Source organism: Syngnathus scovelli, chromosome 17 (genome assembly GCF_024217435.2).
Source record: "Syngnathus scovelli strain Florida chromosome 17, RoL_Ssco_1.2, whole genome shotgun sequence".
In the NCBI taxonomy this organism is placed as follows: Eukaryota; Metazoa; Chordata; class Actinopteri; order Syngnathiformes; family Syngnathidae; genus Syngnathus; species Syngnathus scovelli.
Genome location: NC_090863.1, coordinates 3168822 through 3195878, shown reverse-complemented (window position 1 = coordinate 3195878; position 27057 = coordinate 3168822). Strand labels below are relative to the sequence as shown.

Here is a 27057-nt window from a genome sequence, read left to right as displayed (position 1 = left end):
AATATACATTTTTATTGTGCTTAAAAGGTTGCTATTGGAGGTGTGGAAATGAATTTTAAAGATGACAGAAATGTGACATTTTGCGTCCTATTGATAAGTCCAGAGCGTCGTGGACCTTTTTGCGTCATCTGTAAATTTGACAAAACTTTATTGCTCAAACACGGAAAACAAAAGAGGAGACGTGTCAGGAAGAAGAGATCCATCTTACAAACGGACGACAACCGCCTAGCTTAACTCATCCGATATTACATCTGTACTTTTTGCGATTGGATAGAGAAATAGTGTATTCTAAATCTAGTTAAAGAGCCGCACAGGCTGGTTCTCCTTGACCATGTTGACCAAATTTGAAACCAAGTCGGCCCGTGTTAAAGGTAAGTGTTATCCAGCTGTCGCTACTTTCAGAGGCTAATGTAAGGAAGCTATCCGGTGAATTAATGTTATTGTATGGTGTCTCTAAATGTAAACAGTCAAACGTTTTTTGTTTTTGTCTGAATATTTTATTTGGCCTTGTGTTCTAATCAGTCAGCATATTTTTTTTTAAAAGCAATTTTAAGTACCCAAATCTTCTGTCGGAATAGCTAAAAGCTAATGGCTGCCCTACGTTTAAATTGTTGAGAGCGAGACGATGTCTGCCTTTCCTTCCCTATTTTACTTGATTGAATATTATTAACGACTGATCCTTTTTTTTTTTTTTTTTTTTTTTAATTGTTGCGTTTCAGGCCTTAGTTTCCATCCCAAGAGGCCATGGGTTCTTGCTAGTTTGCACAACGGTGTCATCCAGCTGTGGGACTATCGCATGTGCACGCTCATTGACAAGTTTGATGAGCATGATGGTAAGAATAGTTCATATTAAGAAATGGCAATAACTGCTGTCGATGGCTGGATAAGATTTTTCTCAAAACTCTCAATCATCTTTGACTGTCCCTGATGACAACGCCCAATGTATGGATTACGGATAGGGGCTAAATGAGAACTATTAGAGCACTTTTCAGATTTCAGACTATCCTGAAGGCAAGATTCTTTTGTGCACTTCATTATATTTTGATATAACTCGCATATGTTGTCCGACAGGTCCTGTTCGAGGAATTGATTTTCACAAACAGCAGCCCCTGTTTGTGTCTGGAGGAGATGATTACAAAATCAAGGTAATGTTTCTGTGTTTGTTTTATCTCTCGTTAGTAACTATATTGTCTCTGTACAAATCCATTGAGGTCACGTTTTTTTTTTTTTTACATGTCTTTCAAATATTTTGTTTATTTAACAAGGTGTGGAACTACAAGCTGCGACGCTGCCTCTTCACCCTGCTCGGACACCTGGACTACATCAGGACTACATTCTTCCATCATGTGAGTGGATTCTCCATCGACAGAGTTCTAACAACAGCCTTTGCCAAACTTCTTTAGGGCTACAAAATGTATGTATTTAAGATCTATCTATCTGTTGCACAAATAGTTGGTAATGCTGGAAAGTCGCCTGAAACACCCCAACAACCTCTCTAGTGTTTATCACTGCAACATGGAAAATACTGTGGCTACATAGCCATTCATTTACTCCTTTTCTAGGAGTACCCCTGGATTCTGAGTGCCTCAGATGACCAAACCATTCGCATTTGGAACTGGCAGTCTAGGACTTGTGTCTGGTAAACTAAATAATAAATCTGATAAGGATCAATAGTGCTCAAATGTCATGTCATTTCTCACTGCCGCTCTTCGTTTCCACAGTGTGCTGACGGGCCACAACCACTATGTCATGTGCGCCCAGTTCCACCCCTCAGAGGACCTGGTGGTGTCAGCCAGCCTGGATCAGACTGTGCGAGTGTGGGATATCTCCGGTGAGGGCTTTTAGGGAACAGTGCAGGATAGCAGGCTGGGTGAAGGTGGGGCGTGTAGAGTGGGTCTAGGAAGTGAACACGCCATGCTTGATTTTTTCTTCTGTACAATTTGACTGGAGGGGACTGAAATATTTTGGGGAAAATTTTACTTAGACCGTCTGCAAAGTCATTGTTCAAATGTGCCGTTCAGCTATTCAGAATGACTCAAAAAATTAGTGCCAGGGTCCAGTGAGTCAGGCAGTACAGACACACCTAGCAATCCAATAGACGTGTTCACTTCCTATTAGATGAGAGAGAGTCTGAAATGGGATGTAAAAGTCACACCCCAAGCCATCCTCTTTCTCTGCGACGTGTATAGGACAAACTCTGCGGGCTGAATGCGCAAACACCTCGTACCTCTAAGGATGTATTGCTCTTCATGTGAATTGCAATCATACCTTGTGAGCCGGGAAGTGTTTGCGTGCCTTTGCATGCTTCCTGATGTCTTTGCTGTCTGCTTGTGTTTTTGGAACTAAACAATCTCCTCCTCCCTCCCTCCCTCCCTCCCTCCCTCCCTCCCTCCCTCCCTCCCTCATGTCATTCCTCTGTTTAGCCATATTTTTGCATTGGCATTGCCCTACTGTCCACTTGTACTCACATGATAGAATACTGTTTGATGCCTATACAACTACTCAATGGCAAATGCACAGCATCCAGGACTTTTCTAACAATTCATCAAAACTGACATTTTAGGTCTTTTAGCATTTGTCCTGCATGACATTTACACTGAGCTAACATAAAGTTTATTTTCTCTTATTATTGTGAACTGCTTCACGCTAATTTAAGTAAAACAACATTACAATGTTCACATCCGAAGCCCCATCAGAGCACGTCTTTACAGCGCCAACCACCAACACCCACACCCTTCCTCCATCCATCCCTCCCTATGTGCCCTCTTACCTACCCACTGCCCTCCCTGGAAACATCCACACTTGTATACAGGTTCCTAGTTCCATCCCATCTTCTGTTCACCTCTTCTCACTGCTGAACCAGGCGCTCACCGCATTGTTTTGTTCAGGCGGGAAGCATCATCAACACACGCTTTGCCAGCCGTCCAACCCAATCATTTTGTTTTCCCTCGCTAACCCAATCCAACGCTGTGCGCAGGAGAGCACATGTTTGTGTTGTTTCCACCCTGAGTGTGTGTCCACTGGTCCAGCAGTCATTTGAACTTAGCCTCTGCTTCTGGTTGCCTTTTGATTTTTTGCATTTTATTGACTGTTTTCTTTTAACCCAAACAATCTGTTTGCCTCCCCGGGACCTGCCGTCGCACCCGCGATTCTGAATGTCGGTTGCAGGTTTGAGGAAGAAGAACTTGTCGCCCGGCGCCGTGGAGACGGAGGTCCGCGGCATCTCCGGCGTCGACCTGTTCGGCGCCTCAGATGCAGTCGTCAAGCATGTGCTTGAGGTGAAAGGAGGGGCCGCGTAGAGACAGACGTGTCATAGTTTTCTTGAAAACATTTCAGTCGGGTTTGATTTAACTGGTGGGTTTTTGAAGCTGACCATAAAACAAGATGGTGCCAAACCAACAGTACTGACAGTGAAAATAAATTCCACAGCCACGGTGTTACTGTCTTTATGGGGGCTCAGGTTTTTGACTATGAGGTCAAAAAGTAGTCACATCTAAGCTCCGCTCCAATCCTCACATGAATAAAATATGTAATTCATCGGTAAAACCTGTCAACTGATTTAAATGCTGCAGTGTTTGACCACCACTCTGACTTGAGCTGATTGCTGTCGCTCTTGCCCAGGGTCACGACCGAGGCGTTAATTGGGCCACCTTCCATCCCAGCATGCCTCTCATTGTGTCGGGAGCGGACGACAGGCAGGTCAAGATCTGGAGGATGAATGGTCTGGATTTTCTTTGTACGGTCTACAAAGTTACATCAAACTATTGCTGGATAACGTAACGGCTCAGCTTCCTCTTTCAGAGTCCAAGGCATGGGAGCTTGACACGTGCCGCGGCCACTACAACAATGTCTCCTGCGCCGTATTCCACCCCCGTCAGGAACTTATTCTGTCCAACTCTGAGGACAAGAGCATCCGGGTGTGGGACATGTCCAAGAGGACAGGCGTGCAGACTTTCCGCCGGGACCACGACCGCTTCTGGGTTTTGGGCGCGCACCCCAACCTCAACCTCTTTGCCGCGGGTGTGTAGTATTGTGTTGCCCTTGTATATCGCCGTGCCCAAATGTAATACTGCATAGGAACATTCGCCTTGCCAACATTTGGGCCACGTATGTTTACGTTGGTCATTTTCCTCCAGGCCACGACAGCGGCATGATTGTGTTCAAACTGGAGCGCGAGCGCCCGGCATACGCCGTCCACAACAACATGCTGTACTACGTCAAGGAGCGGTTCCTGCGCCAGCTGGACTTCAACAGCAGCAAGGACACTGCCGTCATGCAGCTGCGCAGGTAGCTGATGACAAGTGGCCCGGCTTCTAGCTTCAGTTGAGTGACGATGTTTTCTTGTCGCAGTGGCTCAAAGTTTCCGGTGTTCAGCATGTCCTACAACCCTGCTGAGAACGCTGTGCTCCTTTGCACCGTGAGTATTATCGCTGGTTGCTTTGGCAAGATTCCTTTAAAAAAATAAATAAATAGGTAGACGTAGCTAATCTCAGAAAACCTTGGATGACGAGAGAAGTGTCAACTTGACACTGCTACCCTGGTTTTGCGGACAGTGATAGCTGGCTCTGTGTCGTGTTGAACGGTGCAGCAATTGAGCCTAAACTAGTTTGCTGTGGTAGAACCCAACTGAGACTCGCAATTGTTGTTGTAAGGCTGTCAGACAACTATATAAAAAGACAGCTGTGGCAATAGTTGTGGCACCAACTCTGATTATTAATTTCTGCCTCAGTTTGGTGAAAGGAGGCAGTATGCTGACTGTCTCTCGTTGTCATCTTTCAGAGAGCCACCAACTTGGAAAACAGCACATACGACCTGTATTCTATTCCCAAAGAAAGCGACTCTCAGAACCCAGATGGTAAAGAAACTGTCCAGTGGAGTCGCTTGTCTAACATGATAACAGTGTAATTCACGATAGTTTTGTCCTTCTCAGCCCCTGAAGGAAAGAGGTCCTCTGGCCTAACAGCTGTGTGGGTGGCAAGAAACAGATTTGCTGTCCTGGACCGCATGCACTCTGTAAGTCCAAAATCACCATTCATTTCAGTATCGAAATATTGTGGCTCACTCACATCTCCTGCCTAATCTTCCCATCCACATTTTGTCTTACGCAGCTGCTGATCAAAAATCTGAAGAACGAGATTGTGAAGAAAGTCCAAGTGCCGAGCTGCGAAGAGATCTTCTACGCTGGCACCGGATCGCTGCTGCTGCGCGACGCCGATGGCGTGACGCTGTTTGATGTGCAGCAGAAGCGCTCGTTGGCCACCGTCAAGATCGCCAAGGTCAAGTATGTGGTGTGGAGCGCCGACACCAGCCACGTGGCGCTGCTGGCCAAGCACGGTAAAAGAAGCCTACCCGTCGTCAAACATTGTGCGGGGATGACGAGAGGCTTAACGGTTTTACCCGCCTGCTCGCTTTTCAGCCATTATGATCTGCAACCGCAAGCTGGAGAGCCTCTGCAACATTCACGAGAACATCAGAGTGAAGAGCGGTGCCTGGGACGAGAGCGGCGTCTTCATTTACACCACCTCCAACCACATCAAATACGCCCTCACCTCAGGGTATGCGCACATCCACATTCAAGTGATGCACATTGGTCCCGAGCGATTATATTGCGCTTCATCGCATATTAACTCAAAATAACCAGCTGCTCCATTATGTATTTGTGTAAAGCTCCACCACATTTAATCCACTGACTTTCCTTGATTTTTCATCAGTACCACACTTTGACATGCATCTCTCCATCTAGTGATCACGGCATCATCAGGACCCTAGACCTGCCCATCTACGTGACCCGCGTGCGAGGCAACAGCGTGTACTGCCTGGACAGGGAGTGCCGACCGCGTGTCCTCACCATCGACCCCACCGAGTACCGCTTCAAATTGGCCCTCGTCAATCGCAAATACGACGAGGTGCGGCTCATGAGAGATATTGGGACTTGACGGAAGCACTGTCAGGACAAAGCCACTGTCGTGGCAGTGTTATTAAGTGATACTGCATGTTGTGGACCCTTTCAGGTTCTTCACATGGTCCGTAATGCCAAGTTGGTGGGTCAGTCCATCATTGCTTACCTGCAGAAGAAGGGCTACCCCGAGGTGGCACTGCACTTTGTCAAAGACGAGAAAACTCGCTTCAGCCTCGCTCTGGAGTGCGGCAATATCGAAGTAAGGATCGTAGTTGCAGTTTGCCACCCGCTTTGCTAAAAGCAGCAAGTTGATGGTCTCACTTTGTTCTCGCTGAAGGTGGCACTGGAGGCGGCCAAGGCGCTGGATGAGCGCAGCTGCTGGGAGCGTCTGGGGGAGTCGGCGCTGCTACAGGGCCACCACCAGGTAGTAGAGATGTGCTACCAGAGGACCAAGAACTTTGACAAGCTCACCTTCCTCTACCTCATCACCGGCAACCTGGCCAAGCTACGCAAGATGATGAAAATCGGTGAGGGATTGCCGAGAGCTTCTCTGTTGCTATGATGATCTTCAACAGCCGCTAAAATGAGTGTGTTCTTTTTTGGTAGCTGAGATTAGGAAGGACATGAGCGGCCACTACCAGGCAGCACTCTACTTGGGAGATGTCAGCGAGAGAGTCCGCATCTTGAAGAATTGTGGCCAGAGTGAGTTAAGCAGTGACACATATTTTGACTTCATAACCAGGAAACAAAAAAAAAAAACAAATCCTTCCCTGCTTCTTTTGGTGCTGATGAAGTGCCAAGCTCCTGTGGAAACACATCTCAAATGATATATTCGCCATGTTGAATTCGTGTCATGTTTTTTTTTTTTTTTTTTTTTTGGTAGAGTCTCTGGCTTACCTGACTGCTGCCACGCACGGACTGGATGAAGAAGCTGAGGCCCTCAAAGAGACGTTTGATCTAGAGAAGGAGACTGTAAGAGTTTAACTTCCAGTTAACACAACACCATCGTACCGCCATTTGAAGTAAGATTTTTTTTTTTTTTCTCTGTCACTTGTAGTTACCTGAGGTGGATCCCAATGCCCAGCTTCTGCAGCCACCGCCACCCATCAATCCTCTGGACACCAACTGGCCCCTGCTCACTGTCTCCAAGGGCTTCTTTGAGGGAGCCATCACAGCAAAGGGTAAAGGGGGAACACAAAATGTGGTGCAAGTTATTCAGCCACTTGACGTTGGTATGTTTTTGAAGGGAAAGCGGGTCAGATGGCTGCCGACCTGGACATGGATGCCTCCGGAGCAGAGGGCTGGGGAGACGATGCTGAGCTTCAGCTTGATGAGGGTAAGCGTTGCAAAATGCAACTAAGATTCTCCACTGGTACCAATATTTTTACATTGTCAGAAATCGAACCTTTGCATGCAATGAACTTAAAATGTCTTCACTTTAACTTGCCCGTTGGAACCCTATAGTATAAAGTCGCTCCTACGCCAGTTGACGTGTCCAATTAAAATGTGTTCCCTCAGATGGGTTCATGGATGCCCAGGATGGCTTTGGCGAAGAGGGCGGTGCCAAAGAGGATGGAGGAGGCTGGGAAGTGGAAGAGGACCTGGACCTTCCACCAGAGCTGGTAGGAAAATTCACCATGTGTGCCATTCTCTTCCCACGCCTGGTGCATGTGAAATTTAAAAGAAATCTTGCTAAGTATATTCTGTGCTACGTCATTAGGACTTGCCTGCCGGCGCAGGCGGATCAACGGAGGATGGCTTCTTTGTGCCGCCCACCAAGGGAACGAGTCCCACACAGATGTGGTGCAACAACTCGCAGCTGCCAGTGGACCACATTCTCGCAGGCTCCTTCGAGACGGCCATGAGAGTAAGTTGCCATTTGCCAGGGAAATGTAACCGTTTGTGTACTAGGGAAATGTGATTGCAAACATTGCCGCTTCCCTCCACAGTTGCTCCACGACCAAGTCGGAGTCGTCAACTTCGGCCCGTACAAGTCGCTCTTCATGCAGACTCTGTCCAGGGGCCACACTTGTTACCTGGCTCTGCCCTCTCTTCCCTGCCTGCGGGGCAATCCCCAGAGGAACTGGAAGGACTGCGGGGCTAAGCAGGGGCTGCCGGCCGTGGGCCTCCGCCTGGCTGACCTCATCGCCCGACTGCAGCAGTGCTACCAGATGACCACCTCCGGCCGCTTCGAGGAGGCCGTGGAGCGCTTCCGAGCCATCCTGCTGTCGGTGCCGCTGCTGGTTGTCGATAACAAGCAGGAGATTGCCGAGGTGAGCTAGCAATCGGGCCGTGTATGGATGTACGTATAGTTTCTACAATAAACTTTCGCATCGACTGGAAAACACTGAACATGCACGTATTGTGTGTTGATTTGTCATTTTTACCAATGTTATAGGCTCAGCAGTTGATCACCATTTGCAAGGAGTACATTGTGGGTCTGACCATGGAGACAGAGCGAAAGAAGCTGCCCAAAGACACACTGGAGCAGCAGAAGAGACTCTGTGAGGTCAGGCTTGAATCATCATTTTGTCTGTTTCTGTTTGTTTTGTTTTGTTTTCCTGGTAACACGTTTATTGTCCGCTACAGATGGCTGCCTACTTCACCCACTGCAATCTTCAGCCCGTCCACATGGTGCTGGTGTTGCGCACTGCTCTCAACCTCTTCTTCAAGCTGCGCAACTTCAAGACGGCCACCGGCTTTGCGCGCCGCCTCCTCGAACTCGGTCCCAAGCCTGATGTGGCACAGCAGGTCAGCTGTCAAATTTCCATTGAGTCATTCCACCTTTGATTTGGCATCAACCTTTCAACACGTAGTTTTCTAAAAAATGACATTCTTCAGTTTCCCTTAATGACCTGTTAACATTTTCTTGACCAACTTAGACTCGCAAGATAATGGCAGCATGCGAAAAGAACCTTACAGATGCCCACCAGCTGAACTACGACCCGCACAATCCTTTCGACCTGTGCGCCGCCTCCTATGTCCCGCTGTACCGCGGACGTCCCGTGGAAAAGTGCCCGTTGTCGGGGGCCTGCTACTGCCCCTCGTACAAGGGCCAGGTGTGCAGGGTTACTCAGGTAAGGTGAAATATACGTATAAGCAGACAGCACAATTGGATAGCCCTGAGCATCACACTAATCTGAACTTTTACTTTTCAGGTGACTGAGATCGGCAAAGATGTGATTGGTCTGCGCGTGAGTCCACTCCAGTTCCGTTAAGATGGAAGGAAATGTCATCGAATAAAATATATAAACATGAATATTCTACAATGCATGCTAACATCGCAATGTAATCATTCCATCTATCCTGCAAGAAAACTGTTTTGCTTTTAGGCTTTCTTAGGTTCAATTTAAGAAAAAATCCACTATGTAAAAATGCGGAAGAAGGAAATAAAACACATGCCACAAACGAAACAATGTTGTGTTTATGAATAACATGGAGAATAAAAGTGACCAATGACACTCAAAACCTTGCTCAGTTTTCCCCCCTGCAATTTAAAGCAATTCCCATGTGTCTTAAAATCTAACCTGCTTTCGTCGAAAGCTGAAAGATCAAGAATTATATAACCCAACCAATGCAAACAAAAAGTGTTTTCAGAGTAGAAGAAAAGCACGTTTTGCTCCAGAATAGAATGGAGAAGAGAGGAGTTCTTTTCACTGATATATTAATTACAAATACTACAGTAAATGCACTTTATAAAAACCGTTGTATTTTTTTTTTACATTTTCTTAATTTTTTTAAATGAAATATATTTCTATTTTATCTGTACTAAAAATATAATAAAAAGGGTGGTGTTTTTTGCGGTGCAGAACGAAAGTGTTTTTGGGGTAAACCGGAAAGAACCCGGACGACGTCCTGTCGCAATTTCCTGTTGTGTTGGTCATCTGTTAAACCAGGAAGATGGCTTTACTGTCGAGCAAATGGACTGTTATTTTTCTGCTTTGTATCTGTTTTATTGGTAAGTTTGCAGCGGGACATCTTTAATTTGGCGTACAGGAGTGTTTTTGTGCGCTGCTAGTGTGTTTCTGAGACAAAACGGTTAGCTTCTTCCGACTTCTTTTGTGAGTTGGCTAGCTTTATGCTAGGCTAGTACCGAGCCGACTTCTCATTAAAATTAGCTTGTGTCTAAAATTCAGGTTTATTTGTAGGTTAGCAATCCAATGGTCGTTAGTCCCCTAGTCAACGTCTCGTGAATTTTAAGTAACACAACATTAAAAGTGTATTTGTGAAAAATCTGGAGTAATCCTACAAAGGGCGGCAGAGTTTGAGCGTGACTACGGTACTCGTGATTTCCACTTGCTCAATCGCAGCCTCAAATGATATCCCATGTGATTGATCGCAATTTGGCCTTAAACACACAATATTTGTGAAGTCTAATAGTTTCGCACTCCCTGATCAATTCGTCGTAAAAATAATCCCAACGTTTTTTGTCTTGCCTTGAAGTAGGGCGAGGACAGTGGTAATTAAACTTTTTTCGCTAGGGACTTTAAAACATACTCGCATCTCCATAAAAGTATACAATGCTTTCAATTTTGTAGTAATAATAAACGTACAAAAGGAGGGAAAACGAAGAACAAAAATTGCTGAAATAAAAATTCATTTCCTGCACATTAAACTCGAAAAACAATGGCTGTTTAAGATTTAAGATTTGGCATCATCTGATATTGCGGCTTCTGTAGGCAATTTCTGATTTTCACAATTCATGTCAGGTTTCTGTTACTTTTCCCCTTCAAGATGTGGGCGTTTAATCACTGTACTAGTAAGGTATTGTGCTCCAATTAGAGTGTTCTGGGATGAATAAAGTTCTATCATCATCATCATTCTTCTTCTTATAGGTGTTGGCTGTACTGCAGTAGAGAAGAAGATTTATGTGCACCTTAACTACACCGTGCCGTGTGTGCGGCTCCTCAACGCCACGCATCAGATTGGTTGCCAGTGTAAGTCAAGCGGCCATTTGATTTGACAAGCCTATTCCGCTGGTGTGTTAATACATGAACTCGTCCTCCACCAGCCTCATTGTCCGGGGATGTCGGGGTGCTCCATGTCTTGGAGTCAGAGGAAAACTTGGACTTTGTGCTGCAGACAGGTCTCAATCCTCCTTATATGGTTATCCTGGAACACCGTCTCTTCACCAGGTACTTCCAACTCCGATCCATGTAGGACCGAGTAGATATTTACAGGGTTGTTTAACTTCACACTTGATGATTTGTAACAAATACGATGAACAAGCTAATTTGCCCCCGATGTGTCCCCTGTCATGTTTTCTCTATGCTGATCAGATCCATCATGATGAGGCTAAACAATGGCTCCAATAGGGTGGCGGGCGTCGCTGTTGTGGCGCCAAACACAAACCCAACAGAGGGCTTCTCTCCGCACAACACGTGTCCCAATGAAAACACGGGTGCCTTTTTTTTTTTATGACTAATTTTTACCCTTTTGAATGCTGTCCAAAGAAAACAAGTATTTCCAATGTTTGTAATGTTGTATCCGAAATAGAAGGCAACGTATTCATTGAAAGAAAATACCGTTCAATGAAAAGCACACATCTCCAAATTTGGTTTGTTTTTCTGTTGTCCTTGTCTAAATCCCTATTTGTTTGAAACACAATGAAAACTCTTTAAACCCACAGTATGTAACAAATGTTGTTGTTGCCAGGCGTGTATTCGGAAAGCTACGACCCGGCTTTGGCTCACTGTAGCACCATGATGTGGAATGCCCTGGGCAATGGCCTGTCCTATGAGGAGTTTGACTTCCCCATCTTCTCCATGAAGGATGACAATGAGACGCGCCTCATCCGACAGGTAGTGCGGCGCACCGGTCAGTTGAGCCAAGACCCAGTTTGACCTTTGTTGATTTCATCCCTGGCAGTGCTACCTCGATCATAACCGCGTGGTGAACGGCACCGCCCCCAAGTACCCGCTGTGTGCCATGCAGCTCTTCTCACACATGTCGGCCGTCACCAACACCGCCACCTGCATGAGAAGGAATGACATCAACTTCAGCATCACACCAGGTCATTTGGCCCCAGTTCCAATTTTTGTTTATCGTTTAGCGCAGATGAACTGTCCCGTAATGCTTTGTCTCCATGCAGAGAAAGTTTGTGACCCACTGGGCGACTTCAACGTTTGGGCCACCACCAAACCGCTCAACAATACGGCCAAAGGACACAAAATGTCAGAGAGCATTGTTATCGCAGCCGCTCGGGTGAGTTACTTAAACTCGTTCATTTGGATATAAAAACAAGAAATACAACGAGAGATTGATTGTTTTCTTGGGGTGAAAATATTCAATGCATATAAAAAAAAGTGTTTATGACGAGGAAAACTTTTTATTGTTAGATTTGGATTCAAATAAAATAGTTATAGACACAGAATAAAAAGCATTTATGACCAAATCAGTGTTTTAACTGAAGCATGAAGAAGGCCTAACTTTGTTGTGAACATCCTTGTTCAACAAAAACATATCCGTCTTTTATTATTATTTTATTAAAAAAATGTTGATTTAAAAAAAAAAAAAACATACATAATCGCCACTGTTTTGAAAATTAAATAGAAAAACTGATGGCATTAACAATTTCACCCAGCTGGACAGCCGATCGTTCTTCTTCGACGTTACTCCCGGAGCACAGAGCGCCACCTCGGGCTTCATCACCTTGCTGGCGGCTGCGCACGCTTTGCGCAACATCACCCAAGAGGTGCCGCCCAACCGCACCATCCTCTACGCCTTCTTCCAGGGGGTCCGTCCGTTATTACTTACCTTCTTGTTTGAATTATTTTTTTACTTAAAATCAACAACCAATCTCTATTGACCCGCCCGCAGGAAACCTTTGATTACATCGGCAGTTCCAGGATGGTGTACGACATGGTGAACAAGGAATTTGCGGTGGACTTGGATAACGTTCACTCTGTGCTGGAGGTCGGACAGGTGCGTTGGAACGCACACATTGGCCCCGACGTCATTTCTGGTTATTCTATGGTGACGTGTTGTGTTACCCAAGACACTGTAGTGATATGAATTAAATTTCCCACCCGTGGTAATTTGAACGTGCTGCATTTAGGTGGGCCTGCGTGCCGAATCCCAACTATGGGTCCACTCTGATCCCGTCTCACGCAGGAACACCAGCGTAGACGAGGAGGTTTGTCAATCTTCATTACAGCAGGCTCGACACATCCCGTAACACGGACTGACTGATCATTTTGCGTTGCAGGTGAAGACGCTGGTGGAGAACATCCAGTCGGCCGTGACGGCCTTAAACGTCTCGGCGAGCGAGCCCAACGTGTCGCAGCCGCTGCCACCCTCGTCCTTCCAGCGATTCTTGCGACTGCGGCCCATCCCCGGCGTGGTCATAGTGGACCACGAGTTGTCTTTCAGCAACAGGTGAAAAGTGTCTGGGGGAACCTTGGGTGAATTGAAAGAAGTCATGAGATGTATTGTGTTCTCAATTTGAAACTTATTTGCACTAATGGTACTCTCCGTAAACTGTACTGTATGTCTCCTGCACAGGTTCTATGAGAGCATGTACGATAACGCCGAATACCTACGCGTGTCATACCCCCAGAACATGACCCAAGAGGAGCAGCTGCAATTTGTCACAGACACGGCCAAGGTCTGTCTGCCTCAACTCCCTCAGAAAATCTCCATTTGTCACTCACCATATGGTTGGAGTTAAAATTGGGTGCATTTTTCAGGCTCTGGCCGAGGTGGCCACCGTGGTCGCCCGCGCTTTGTTCAAGCAGGCGGGAGGAGATCAGTCACAACTGAGCAGAATCAACGCTGATGCCCAGATAGTAATGAGTGTTTCCTTCACTTATATTTGGGTTCTACTGCAAATAAGTTTGTAAGCGTTCTATTTTGGCAACATCCATCTTTTCCTTTTCCTTAGGTGTCTCAAATGCTTTACTCATTCCTCATCCAGTCAAATAACAGCTGGCTGCAGCAGATAGTTCCCGCTGACGTAGCAGGCCACCTGAGTGAGTGGTGTCAACCTTCCTGCGTGGGACTTTTCTCTCTGTTGTTGAACTCACAATTGGAGGAAATAATCAATTGGAGGATGTGGGGTGTGATGAAACTGTGTTTGCGTTGCCTTCTGCAGAGGACACAGCCACAAACTTCTACGTGGGGGTGTTGCTGCAAGCCAGTGAGCCCACGTACCTGGTGAAGCACCTGCTGGCCAACCTGACTGGCAGCGTGGTCAACATCACGCAGCAGAACTGCCAAAGCCAGCGGATGGAAGAGCACGATACAGAGAGCAAACATGTGAGTGGTCATCATAGCGACGGGCCGCTCACCTCAAAAAGAAATGACCGAGCATGGCTCTTCTCATCAGATGTACACGTACACGTGGGTTCAAGGCGCAATGTTGCCCAACGCCACCAAGAGGGACGGCTACTGTGTCCGCTCTACGGTGCACCTCTCCACGGCGCTGTCGCCCGCCTTGGACCCCAACGCACAGGTGGAGTACACCTCCACGGAGTACTCCACCTGGACAGAGTCCCGCTGGAAGACAATCAAGGGTCGTGTTTTCCTGGTGGCCAGTCCCGAGCTGGAGGTAGAAACACGTCTTACATTGACGTAGATATTTTGTTTGGTGCCTGATACCACTATCATATTTGATGTTTGCAACATTTTTCTTTCTGCATGGCAAACCAACTCCTGTTTCCACTGACTAGATGGTGACTCTGGGTGTGGGCGTGGGTGTGCTGATCACCTCCCTCCTGCTCACCTATGTGCTCAGCTCCAAGGCGGACATCCTATTCAGCTCACAGAGGGAGCCCACTAATGCCACTTACTGACCTCAAGTACCACAATTACAACTAGTACTACTGCTACTACTACGTTTACCTGCCTGCAGGCGCGCACCATGCTGCTTGGGTCCAAAACAGACAAGCAGCTAAATGCCCTTTTTTGAAGGTTGTTTTAGACCTCAAAATGGCGGCAGGGGATCCCAAAAAGCGTCTGGGCAGGTACCAGCAGAAGGCCTCAGAAATGATGTTCATATTTCTTTTAAATTAACGTCCGTGCTTTTATTTTGGTTTGTAAGAGCGATGAAGTGTGTTCCATTGTTGATTGTGCATACACGAGCAATGATGTGTGCGCGTGTGTGCTTGCAAGCGATTGTCATGTGCATTACTGTAATCTTTGTTGTAAATAAGTGTAATTATTACCAATGTTAAGAAACCACTTTTCTTTTGAGTCACAATGAACAAAAATGTGGCATTGTAGATATAAAGTTGGCACCTACGTGTATTCTAGAATGATGAGTTTTGCACTGCTTATTTTGTTTTGGGTTGGACTGGTTCTTTGGTTGTACATTCATAATTTCACAATCGTTAACGTCAGCGGCAGGAATCTTTGACCTGCTGTGATGAGAAAATAAATACTGCTTTTACATTTTGTAGTTTCTTTAATGCATAAAGTACTCGAACAAAACGTAATGGAGTATTTTTTTACTCTCTTGGAGCGTATTAATTTACACCTCAAACAGAGCATATATGATGTTCTATACAACTTAGTGTACCGTATTGTTCTATATAACTAATGTAACAGTAGTAGACAACAGTAATATAGTCAGTGTTCTATTCATTCTAACCTCTGGTTGCTTGCATATAGGTTATTATAAAAATTGCTTTAGTTTTTTTAATTAGATGTATACGAATAATGACAGATTTTTATCTATAAATATTTTAATTAAACATTTTATAGTAAATGTAATAATTTAATTACTGCGCATGCGCAGATTAGATCTACTACTAGACTCAGTGTACGTAAACGTATATTTGGTTTGCAACTATACTAAATGGTGTTTTAGACTGAATTTATTGGTAATTCCGACAAAAAAAATATCAATACTCATTGTACAAGTGGATGCGAGTTTAAAATATTGATGTGAGTTTATGTTTAAACGCGGAGCTAAGCCCCGCCTTTTCCGTCTAACCTCCCAGTGGGCAAGCAGCGATGGGCGGGGCAAGGGGAGTGGGGGGGCTTTCACGGCCGAGCGGAAAGAAAGTGGAAAGTGAGACAAATAACTGCATGGACACTCTGCCCTAAGTAAGTACTCGTTTTACATTTCAAATATCTTCAAATGCAAGTGGCCGTGTTGCGCGAGTGCTGTATGAGCAGCGCTGTTGTGGGATTGACGAAAAAGCTTTAATTAGAGGAGAGAAGTGGAAAAGGGGGCAGGTTAGCTTCGTCGTGGATGGGCTCAACAAACAATGGTGGAGAGGACGCGATGGTCGCCTCCTCTCCTTTTCTTTTTTTTTCTCCCCCACTTGTTCAAACCGCAGCCAAGCAAGATTAGGAGGTTGCTTGTTGTACTCCCCCGCCAAGGGCCACGTAAGCTTCCACTTTTTAACGGGGAATGAAGCGACTAAGACAGTGGGCGATGAAGCCAAAATTGTGCCGACGCTGGAGGACACTTTGGCCGTGGAAGTCATTCATTTAGCGGGGAGGGGAGCAAACATTTCGGGGTGTGCGGCCCACTGTACTATCATCACAGGATATCTACAATACTTTTATTCTTTTTTTCCACGTTCTTATCCCGTTTTGCTGGGCCAAATACCTCGAAAACGATCCGAAACGCTGAAATGTTGGCCTAGCAACATGAGTGTATTTGGCGAACAGCTCTAAAGTGCCTCCAGTGATGGGGCACGACTCCCAAATTCCAAGATACAGTATTGCACATTTTCTGACTTTTATACGCGCTATAAAGAGTGTTTGAACTACATTTTTGTTAGAACGGCCCGGAGGCAAGTATATTGAATTTTCATCCAGTATTTGAAAGGAAATGTTTTGCTACTCTGTAAGATACCAGCCTAAAGGGTTAAACGTTCATACATAGCTTTTACCTTCTTTTAACAGTCTTTTGGACGTTTTGCTTAGGTTTTAAGATATGTTTTATTTATTTTGTACCTAATGTTTTATATTTTCTCTTATGTTAATGTATAAGAAATTGTTCTTTCCTAATTTTTACTTTTTTGCTTTATAATGTAGTAAGTTTTATACACGTTTTGAAGTATTTACATGTTCAAGGTGTTTGACATGTTAGCATATCTAGGCCATATGTGTTTTTTTTTTTAAATTAATTTGTCATGAATTCAATTACCACTAAATGTAAATTTGAAGTTTTCCTGCTTGATGTTTTAAAAGCAGGCCGTTGCACCCAAGCAAACAAAACCATGTCAATGAAAGCCCCCTGGATGGAGGTAATAAAACGCCAGTGGTATGCGAGCTTGTGTATTGTCGATATTTACTGACTTGTTTTACATTTGAGCAGCGGTAATTGGTACTGAGGGTTAACATAACAGTCGGGTTTGCCTAGTCTCCCCCACCTTCATTTGAAATATTTTAATGGCAAATACATGACACTTACTTAATGAGGAACGTTTGTCGTCACTGGAACACATTCCGAAGTATATATGATGCATATATATGTCATTCCAATTTTACAGCTGTCAGTTTAGTAAGCTACTGGATGCAGTTATGGTTTCTTAGAAACTGAGTCACATTTTAAAGGCCTAGAGACATCCCTTTTTTTTTTCAATTATAACGGAATTTGATAGAATCTATAAAGTGAACACATTTGCCGCATTGGAAATTAAAAATGTACACCGATTACTAAGAATAAAGCTAAAATGAAATGCCAGTTTATCGATCGGGTCCCGCACGAAGCCACACTGGCGGCGCCATTACTGTGACGTCACAAGTTGTACATCTGGGTGTCAACAAACCCAAACCACATGGCAGATGATAGCGACAGCTCCGTTTCTTGCGGCAATATTAGCATCATTTTATCCGATTCAGAAACCTCTTTTGACGCAGAATATGATGAATTTAGCAGTTCACTTGGGCTGAGCTGAGCACATTTTCTGAATTGTGCCCCTCCCGTCACTCCGGTTAGGTTGGCATAGTAAAAAGTGCTCTTGGGGCTTTAGAGTGCCGAGTTGATCTCGGCACATGAAGAAATGACCACCTGCAACGTTTGGTTTAGGTTTTATAAGCATTTTTAATTTTATTGCTTAAATCGCATTTTCTCGACGAGCTGAGCACGTTTTCTGAATTGTGCCTCTCCCGTCACTGTGGTTACGTTGGCATAGTAAAAAGTTCTCAGGGGGCTTTAGAATGCCGAGTTGACCACTGCGCATGGAGAAACGAACATCTGCAGCGTTTGGTTTAGGTTTTAGGCGCATTTTTAATTTTATTGCTTAAATCGCATTTTTTCGACGAGCTGAGCACGTTTTCTGAATTGTGCCCCTCCCGTCACGCTTCGACATACTTTTCAAAGTCAAAGTCTCCTTTATTGTCAATTCCTCCGCATGTCAAGACACACAAAGAGATCGAAATTACGTTTCTCACTATCCCAGGGTGACAAGACAGAGTTCACAACGCACATACAAGTAAACAACACAAGAAAAATAAAACAAGAAGATGAACAATAAGAGTGATAGCACGCTAGCCGCTCCCGATGCACAGCAGAGTCCGGAAAGATGACAGTCAACCAGGCCACTGTGAACACGAGCACACAGCAGGCACGCACTGTCCGGTTCGTGGATCCTATCAGGCGAACCCAACCCATCTTGTCGTCCCGCGAACGAATGTACGGCAGGATAATGGAAGGCACGGCTAAGCGAGCTGGGTTGGCCGCAAACCTGGCCCGACGTCTCCGCGCTGGCCCCTCTTCTCTTTTTGTTTACATTCACTGAAGCTAAACGCGTACAACTTGAGACGTCATGAGACGTCACTTCCAGCTGGCAGCTCGGTGCAGTCAAACTCGTCTGCGCGGCAAATTTTAATTATATTTTTCAGAGCAACAGCTTCCTTTTCGTTGTTTCGATCGTCAATTTATATTTGTAAGCCCATAAGCTAACTAAAACCGATTTATACATATACCGGTGTCTCTGGGCCTTTAAACTCTAACGGTTTGAATTAAGATCTGGTCCCTATGCCAGTATGCTTGTTTTTGAAGGCAGAAAAACCTGCATTCTCGGTTCAAGGTTGCAAATGTTCGCCAGAGGTTTGCCTGTACTTGTCAAATTTTAAGCATGTTCAACGAAAAGCGCAAAATCTGTTGGCGAACGCCTGGCGGTACTACAGAAAGTTACTTGTGCTTCAGTCATGTCACGACATTGTGTCCTCTGTATATTAGAATGACAAATAAAGGAAATCTAAGTGTAATACATGACGGCGTACCGAATGTAGTGGACATGACACACCTGCTCCACTTTGCTAGCCTTGTGTGCAGGAAAGGGTGCCCGTAGCAGTTGCTTAACTGATGTCATGCTAGGAAACCATGGGTGGTGGTGGTCTACTGTGTGTGTGTGTGTGTGTGTGTGTGTGTGTGTGTGTGTGTGTGTGTGTGTGTGTGTGTGTGTGTGTGTGTGTGTGTGTGTGTGTGTGTGTGTGTGTGTGTGTGTGTGTGTGTGTGTGTGTGTGTGTGTGTGTGTGTGCGCGCGCGCGTGCGTGCGTGCGTGCGTGCGTGCGCGCGCGCGCGCGCGCGCGCGTGTGTGTGTGTGCGTGCGTGCGTGTGCGCGTGCGTGCGTGCGTGCGCGCGCGCGCGCACGCGTGTGTGTGTATTTACACAGTTGGTCTCGTAGGCCTCAAATGGCCACTGGATGGAGCATGGCGGTGGTGTTCCTAAAATGTTTGGCCATGGCGGGCAGCTGCCGGCCATCTTAAAATGTTTGATTCCTCTGCGGACATGTTATGACGAGGGACAAAGGGTAATTGCCACAATTAGCATTCTATTTTAATTTTTTTGGGGTCGTGCACAGAGGATGGTAAAGTCACTTTGGGAATGTTTTTGTAAATACGAAAATATTGTGTGGCGGTCTATTACTAACTTCCTTATCAGATTGCCATTGAAAATGGACAGCCGGTAGGTCGTTGCTTTGTGGTGATTGTAATTGTTTTTTCACGACAGACTAGATGGACAAATAACTCTGTTCTTGGAAAGTACACGACTTCCGCTCCATTCATGATTTTACAGTAAACCATGCGGTTGAGCGCATAAATCAACTCGAGAGCTTTTTCTGAAATGTCGGCCCCAGAAAGCACTTTTATGGGCTTCGCCGTTACGTCCTTTGTAATAATTCATACGGTACATTATCAGCAGCTTGTCAGAAGACTCGTGGGAGGTTTTGGCGGTGGGCTAGAGTTTCATTGTCCTGAGTATGTTTTGATGATCCGTTTGCGCCGGAACATTTAGCTTGAAACTAAACATTCATTGAAGATTATTTGATGCGCTTGCATGTATAGGGCCAGGGGATGGATGAATAGGCAACCCGATCTTCGTTACCACTGGACCACACCTGTTTGGATCAAGTGTTTGGCCACGTTCTCACTGACAGCCTTGCACAATACGGAGTGTCACAAGAGTACATTTCTACCTTAACCTGTTTGCGGCCCAAAATGTGCTTGTATATGTTTCAGATCACCTTAGTAGGACAAAATACAGGTAAATTAGAGTACAGCAGTGGAAACACGTTTGGCGTTTTTCTATTTATGCTGCAATATATACTATGCTGGGATTGTGAGATGCCAACTTCAATTGTTACCCGCAAGTGTAGCTTCTTCAAAGACCCCCTCCTGTCTGGCAGCTGGCAAAATGTTTTCTTTATAGCAAAGTCGGGCTCTTCTATCATTGTATGTTAAAAGATGGTAGAAATGTTCTGTTTGTTCCTGTCCTCTCTTCATGTTCCAATCTAGTGTACCGCTCGCTCGCTCGCTCGGGGCTGACTCTCATATGCCGACGACCACATGCGTCTCATTATGAGGCGTAATGGCAACGTGACGTCATGATTGCAAAAGTATGGGAATGGTTTTGAAAGGTCATTGCTGAATTACGCCTGGATTTCAAACAGGACAGGCTAGTGGAGCACTCGTGTGGAAATTCATTTTAAATTGTTGCGTCAGTTAGCTTTTGTGTAGCAAATGATCCATTGTTCAAATGCACAAACATCACCTGATGCGCTCCAAATTGAATTCAGCCTCCTCGTTGTTGTCGGTAAACACAGAATTGAGAGAATGGCAAGTCGAAGAGTGAAATCACGAGTGAACCTTGAAAATGCACTTCATCCTCCTTTGTTTTAGTTAGCTTCTTTTTATAATATTAAGAATAATTTAATGACGACATTCTGTAATGAGAAAATTTACTTTGTTAAAACAACATTCACAATATCACTTAGAATTCAAAATAGTCATATTGCAAAAAATAAACTTGAAAGTTATGCAAGTGGTGTTAATCCATTCTCGCCTCCCAAAAAGACCAACAAATTGTATTTCGTAGTGCAGTTCAAAAATTGGCACTTTGTTTAGTCTTGTACTTTAAAACAACATACGCTATTTTGGTGGAATGCAAAGAATTAAATGTTGGCCAGGCAAAAAACAAACAAAGATGTGGCGGTGTGTCATTGTAATGCGCACATGCCATGAGTCATCGTGTTTTGGTCTTTGGCTGGACAGAAAGTTGATTTTAATTGGCTAATGTAAGATCCAGACGCCATTGGAGTTTAATGGCAACGCTTGATTCCTCCCAGAAGGCCAAGGCAGAGCACCCTCTGAGCCACGCCCACCTTTTATCCACTAACCGGCGTATGACAGCCTGGCATCCATCATGGCCGCCCTTCTATTTTGGTCTGTTTTGTGTGTGTGGTGGTGGTGAGGGGGGGGGCGCCGTAGCAGAGGGCACTTTGAGGTCATGTCACCGCGGCAACTGTCAACCTACGACCCCCCTGCCCCTCCTCCTTTCATCGCCATGGCAGCGACCAGGCCAGGTTTCCACGGGGACGGGCGACGCCACAGAGGGAATGCGAGGAGGAAAGGGGAGAGGCCAAACGAGTTTTTTTGTGTGAAAACGGCGTAATCCAATATGACCGCCTTTGTGTCGGTGCTAGCGCCGGCGTTGTGAGATGACTAACTGCCGCCGCCGCCAGTAGCGTTTTGCCAAGTGCACATGGCCAAAAAAGGTTTTAGTGGGTTAATGTGCCACAGCGCTCACTTTGATTCCCACGCGGGGGTGATGAGAGACGCCGTTTCCCTTTTTCATGTCAACCTGGCGACCATTTTACATTTCCTTATGCCGTGTGCCATGAGATGGCACTACTTCACTCATCTGCGTCATCTAGAAGCATTTGGCAGATGGGCTTTCAATATCAACAGGTCGCACATTAATAACAGTGGTCAAAAAAAACATTAGAGATTCAATTTTTACTACAATAATATAATATGTCATACAGTAATATATAGTATTTAGTAACAGTTTTGAATTATGAAGGGTTTTTTTTCGTAAACGTCATAGCTCCAAATTTCCACGTGCAGGCATCGTTCTCCGTCCTCAAGTTTTCTGTCCCGATTTCAGCCTCGCCCAATCGGTCCGTCGCTCTGCGGATGATTTCTAGTCATTCTGATGATTTCAAAATAGCAGTCATTGTAGCATCATTTGATAGTCATTGGTTTGTCTTTCAGATCACGGAAGCCTCTGCTCTCTCTCCCTGCCTTGACTCTCCTACCCGCCATCCTCTCCCGCCCCTCTCCTCCTCTTCCCCCCGCTCCCCTCGCCCACCCACCCATTGCCTTCTCCCACGGTCCCCTCTTCGGCCTCCAAGATAGATTCACTCAGGAGCAAGGTTGACCTGCTCAAGCTGCCGTTGGGCCTCTCCACCAAGTCTATCTCCGAGCGCAAGATCCAGCTGGGCGGCGTCGGCAAGCCGTGCGGCACGGGCGGAGGAGGAGGAGGAAGCGGGGCTCACAAAGCCCGCTCGCCGCCCGCCCGAGACATGGACAACGAATCCCAGTACTCCGGGTACTCGTACAAGTCGTCCCACTCCCGGAGCTCCCGCAAGCACAGGTAGGGGAGTCGGCGGTCCGCCGCTGACAAGAGTGATTCCCCGCGCAGCTTCCTGCCACAATGTCATCAAGTGTCCCGCTTGGTGTCTGGCAGGGATCGGAGGCATCGCTCCAAAAGCAGAGATGGCAGCAGCCGCGGAGACAAGTCGGTGACAATCCAGACGCCCGGAGAACCGCTGCTCGATGCTGAGTCCACTCGCGGGGACGACCGGGTCAGTGAAAAAAACATCTCTGCTTTTCATGTATCGTACTGGAAATGCAACTTTGGGAAAAAATGGAAAGGTCGCCATTTTGGTTTTCTTACTTAATTTACACGATAACCAGAAAAATCTCATCTGAATTGAATGTAATTGTAACTGAATTGTCTCCCAAACCAATTTTCCCCCCAAAAGTGAAAAGCAGCTCTCAAACTCCCAGCGCTCTTGTTTCAACTGGCCTTTCTTCTTGTCTGCTAGGATGACAACTGGGGCGAGACCACCACCGTTGTCACGGGGACGTCGGAGCACAGCATCTCCAACGAGGACCTGACCCGAGTCACCAAGGACCTGGAGGAGTCGACACCCCTGGAGTGTAAGCGCTTCCTGGGCCCGGCGCTGGGCGGCTGCCTGAGCTTCTTTGCGCTGGTGACGCCGCTGGCCTTCCTGGTGCTGCCGCATGCGCTGTGGCGCGACACCCTGGAGCCATGCGGCACGCCCTGCGAGGGCCTCTACGTCTCGCTGGCGTTCAAGCTGCTGGTGCTGCTCATCTCCTCGTGGGCGCTGTTCCTGCGCCCGCCGCGCGCCACCCTGCCGCGCTTCTTTGTCTTCCGCTGCCTGCTCATGGTGCTGGTCTTCCTCTTCGTGGCATCCTACTGGCTCTTTTACGGCGTGCGCGTGCTGGAGCCCCGCGAGCGAGACTACCGGGGCATCGTGGAGTACGCCGCCTCGCTGGTAGATGCGCTGCTGTTCATCCAGTACCTGGCGCTGGTGCTGCTGGAGGTGCGCCATCTGCAGCCCGCATTCTGTCTCAAAGTGGTGCGCAGCACCGACGGGGCCAGTCGCTTCTACAATGTGGGCCACCTCAGGTTAGTGTCGACAACCTGTAATTATTCTGATTCTTATTCAGCCAATATTTGTACTGCTGCAGCAATGTTCAAAACACAGCTCTGCATCGATGTCTGTCTGTAAAATGACCCACAAACACTCTCTAGTATGTAACGCATGGCAGCAGTCACTAGCACGGGCAGGCAGCCCATAGCAACGTGACCAACATACACAACAATTGCCCAAAGTTGTTACCGTGTTTCAGTATCCAGCGGGCTGCCGTGTGGGTTTTGGACCACTACTACAACGACTTCCCTGTCTACAATCCCGCCCTGGTCAACCTGCCAAAATCCATTCTGTCCAAGAAGATGACAGGCTTCAAAGTCTACTCACTGGACGGTAAACACTGCACTGCCTCTTTTAACGCAGAGATTAATTCTATATTAGTTTTTTTTACAATCCTTTACATTATCTTGAAAAATCTCCCAGTAACTCAAATCCCACTGTTAAAAAACCCTTGTGTAGATTTAACTGTTTGTGTTGTGTCTCAAAAATATATTTAATATGTAATTACACAAAAACATTGAGGTATAGGAAACCTTTCCTGCCCAGAAAACCCTGGCAATAATTCCACGGGCCAGTCGCGCGCCATGATCGCTGCCGCCGCGAGGAGGCGAGACAACTCCCACAACGAGTTCTACTACGAGGAGGCAGAGATGGACCGCAGGATCCGCAAGCGCAAGGCCAGGTAGAGAGAGACAAGTTTCATCTTGTATGTAGTGAGCTTAAATGCCCAAATGGGGGCATTGTCTTAGCCTGTAATGAACAACGTGTGCTTTAAAGTGTTTGGTGTTATATTCCCACTACACACCAGGGGGAGTCTCTCTCTCCTCCAACTGTTTCCCACTCTTCTTACAAATTTCTAATCTATAATGTTGAAATTTCAGATGCCATTGCAGCTTTATTACAACAGAAACACCCGTCTAACATTGCAGGCTGGTGGTGGCAGTAGAAGAGGCGTTCACGCACATCAAGCGCCTCCATGAAGAGGAGGCAGCGTTGACCTCGTCCCCCAAACACCCACGCGAGGTGATGGACCCCCGCGAGGCGGCGCAGGCCATCTTCGCCCCCATGGCGCGGGCCATGCAGAAGTACCTGAGGACCACGCGGCAGCAGGCTTTCCACAGCATGGAGAGCATCCTCACACATCTACAGTTCTGCATCACGCACAACATGACGCCCAAGGTCCAAAAACTACCCAATTGATTATTACCGACCACCTGCATATCCTCCATAAAGTGCCTCTTCCTTCTCCCTGTATACCCTCCTCAGTGCATGTCCAATTCATCTCATTAACATGAAAATCATCTACAAATAACCAAACAAATCACTTTTGATCCAAATCCAGTATTCATATATATATTTCAAAACTTGTGTAGGCCTTCCTGGAGCGTTACCTGAGCCCGGGGCCCACCATGCAGTACCAACAGCATAACGGCAGGGGGCGCCAGTGGACACTGGTGAGCGAGGAGCCCGTAACAGCGGCCTTGCGCCAAGGCCTGGTCTTCTCCGTGCGCCGCCTGGACTTCTCCCTGGTGGTCACCGTCACGCCGCTGCCCTTCCTGCGCCTTGGCGAGGAGTTTGTGGACCCCAAAAGCCACAAGTTTGTCATGAGGCTTCAGTCCGAGACGTCCGTGTGAAGGACGCCAAAAATGCCTTTGACTGGTGTTGTTATTGCAGCACATTGTTGGAAAAAAACATTTTTTTTTTACAAAGGCGCCCTTTTTTTGTTGTAACCACTGAACTGCATTACACTTCGATGACTATGATGTTGCGTCCGCTCAGCTGGAAAACCCCTTCCTTTTCATACAAAGCACGATCTAGGGCCACACTGATCAAACAAATCATTAGCCCCAAATAGCATAAGTATTTTGTTGTGTTTTCAGGATGAGAATAGCAAATTCCAAAAAACAAGAAAATGCAAAGCAAAAAAATGCAGGCCCATTAGTTTTTTTTATGGCAATTATTAGACCAATAATACTTGAAATAATGTTGCATCTGTCTGGACTAAATAAATGAAGTGAATAAACACACATTTTCACATAGTCACACAAAAATATTACAGTTCTTGAAAATTGCATGAAAAAAATGACTTGATTCGTGGAAAAAAAATGCATTTTGTACTTTAAACCTAGAAATATGCAACTTTTTAAAAAGTCCACTTGCGATAAAAAAATGTGACTTAATTCTTGAAAATGCACCTGTCTTTAAAAATCTAACCTTTATCCTGAGAAATAAGAATTCTTGAAGTTAGACTTTACTCTTGCAAAAGTCTGGCTTTTTAATATGATTTTATTCTCAAAATTGGCATTACTTTTGGAAAAATACCATTTTATTCTTGATATGAATCCCTTCAAAAGATTCCAACTTCTTTTTTTGATACAACTGTTTTATTGGAGGTGAGAATCCAGTTTGAATCTTGTCGTGGTTCCCCCCCCCCCCCCCCCCCCCCAGTGTGGCCCAGATCTTCGGTACTCACTTCAGAATGTAGCAACTTATGTGCGCAAATAACATTTTTTTTCTAGATTCTCTGTCTTTGTTCATGTTTGCGGTTAGTGTTGATGTTTCACTTTAACACACAGAAACAACACCTTTACACTTAAAACATAAATATATATGTAAAACCAAGCAACATTCCTCTTTTAAGTAGCTTTAACAGCAGGTGACAACATAACATTTAGTGGGTGCATTTCCTGTTCTTATATGTTGACTGATATGCTCGCATTAAGCTAATTTATTTTTTCCAAATGTGGATTTTTCTTAATGATACAGTCTCATCCCCCATCTTGATACTTTTGCTTTTGTAAAACTGCATACCAGTAAACCATAAACTGCCTTAAGTGGTCAGATGTGCAAGTGATGTCCGGCACATTTCTAACAGAAACATCCAAACGGAAAGAACTCCTCACCAGAGTTTTTTACAGCTCCAAAAGGTTACATTTTTATAAAAAAAAAAAAATAAAATTGTAAGGTGCCTAAGTTATGATGCAGTTTTCTTCCGAATGTTTCTACGAGTGGCCTGTATAAAAACAATGAATGCTAATGTAGATTTTTTTGGGGTCTTTGTATTTTCCTTTTTTATGTTTTTGTTAACTCTTGTTAGCATTGTATAGCGTGTTGTTAGTACTTTTCCAGCATTAAACCCTGTTATTTCGTACAAAAGTTTGCCCTGCCTCATCACTGGGAGCGTGACAAGTTCTGCTACCAAAATCGTGCCCTTTTAGCTAGCTATCCAGC

At 45.8% G+C, this 27057-nt stretch overlaps 3 protein-coding genes across 5 annotated transcripts; all 3 read left to right on the top strand.

Annotated features, from left to right (window-relative positions):
- Positions 1 to 161: 161 nt before the first annotated feature.
- Positions 162 to 9315, top strand: copa (COPI coat complex subunit alpha). Its single transcript, XM_049746302.2, has 29 exons — positions 162 to 371; positions 720 to 833; positions 1072 to 1145; positions 1266 to 1346; positions 1563 to 1639; positions 1722 to 1831; positions 3169 to 3278; positions 3622 to 3721; positions 3802 to 4020; positions 4137 to 4287; positions 4351 to 4417; positions 4780 to 4855; positions 4931 to 5013; positions 5109 to 5334; positions 5417 to 5555; positions 5744 to 5906; positions 6012 to 6158; positions 6237 to 6426; positions 6506 to 6601; positions 6783 to 6871; positions 6957 to 7080; positions 7146 to 7235; positions 7418 to 7521; positions 7620 to 7766; positions 7849 to 8172; positions 8298 to 8408; positions 8489 to 8650; positions 8782 to 8976; positions 9058 to 9315. The coding sequence occupies exons 1-29, from the start codon at positions 332 to 334 to the stop codon at positions 9115 to 9117; spliced, it is 3669 nt and encodes a 1222-aa protein (XP_049602259.1). The 5' UTR covers positions 162 to 331; the 3' UTR covers positions 9118 to 9315.
- A 411-nt stretch (positions 9316 to 9726) lies between these two features.
- Positions 9727 to 15289, top strand: ncstn (nicastrin). The gene is made up of 17 exons (XM_049746303.1): positions 9727 to 9857; positions 10735 to 10836; positions 10911 to 11034; positions 11179 to 11300; positions 11555 to 11700; positions 11768 to 11912; positions 11991 to 12103; positions 12483 to 12635; positions 12719 to 12823; positions 12957 to 13034; positions 13107 to 13276; positions 13403 to 13505; positions 13588 to 13686; positions 13782 to 13869; positions 13992 to 14155; positions 14226 to 14447; positions 14569 to 15289. The coding sequence occupies exons 1-17, from the start codon at positions 9800 to 9802 to the stop codon at positions 14689 to 14691; spliced, it is 2115 nt and encodes a 704-aa protein (XP_049602260.1). The 5' UTR covers positions 9727 to 9799; the 3' UTR covers positions 14692 to 15289.
- A 548-nt stretch (positions 15290 to 15837) lies between these two features.
- Positions 15838 to 26982, top strand: vangl2 (VANGL planar cell polarity protein 2). 3 transcript variants are annotated; one of them, XM_049748507.1, is made up of 8 exons: positions 15838 to 15946; positions 22358 to 22739; positions 22833 to 22950; positions 23194 to 23801; positions 24026 to 24159; positions 24373 to 24508; positions 24756 to 25005; positions 25200 to 26982. In XM_049748507.1, exons 2-8 carry the CDS (start codon positions 22669 to 22671, stop codon positions 25458 to 25460), a joined length of 1578 nt encoding a protein of 525 aa, XP_049604464.1. In that variant the 5' UTR covers positions 15838 to 15946; positions 22358 to 22668; the 3' UTR covers positions 25461 to 26982. The 3 variants fall into 3 exon arrangements, with proteins under 3 accessions (XP_049604464.1, XP_049604463.1, XP_049604462.1); XM_049748506.1 differs by having other exon boundaries at positions 24355 to 24508; XM_049748505.1 differs by having other exon boundaries at positions 24349 to 24508.
- The last annotated feature ends 75 nt before the right edge of the window (positions 26983 to 27057 follow it).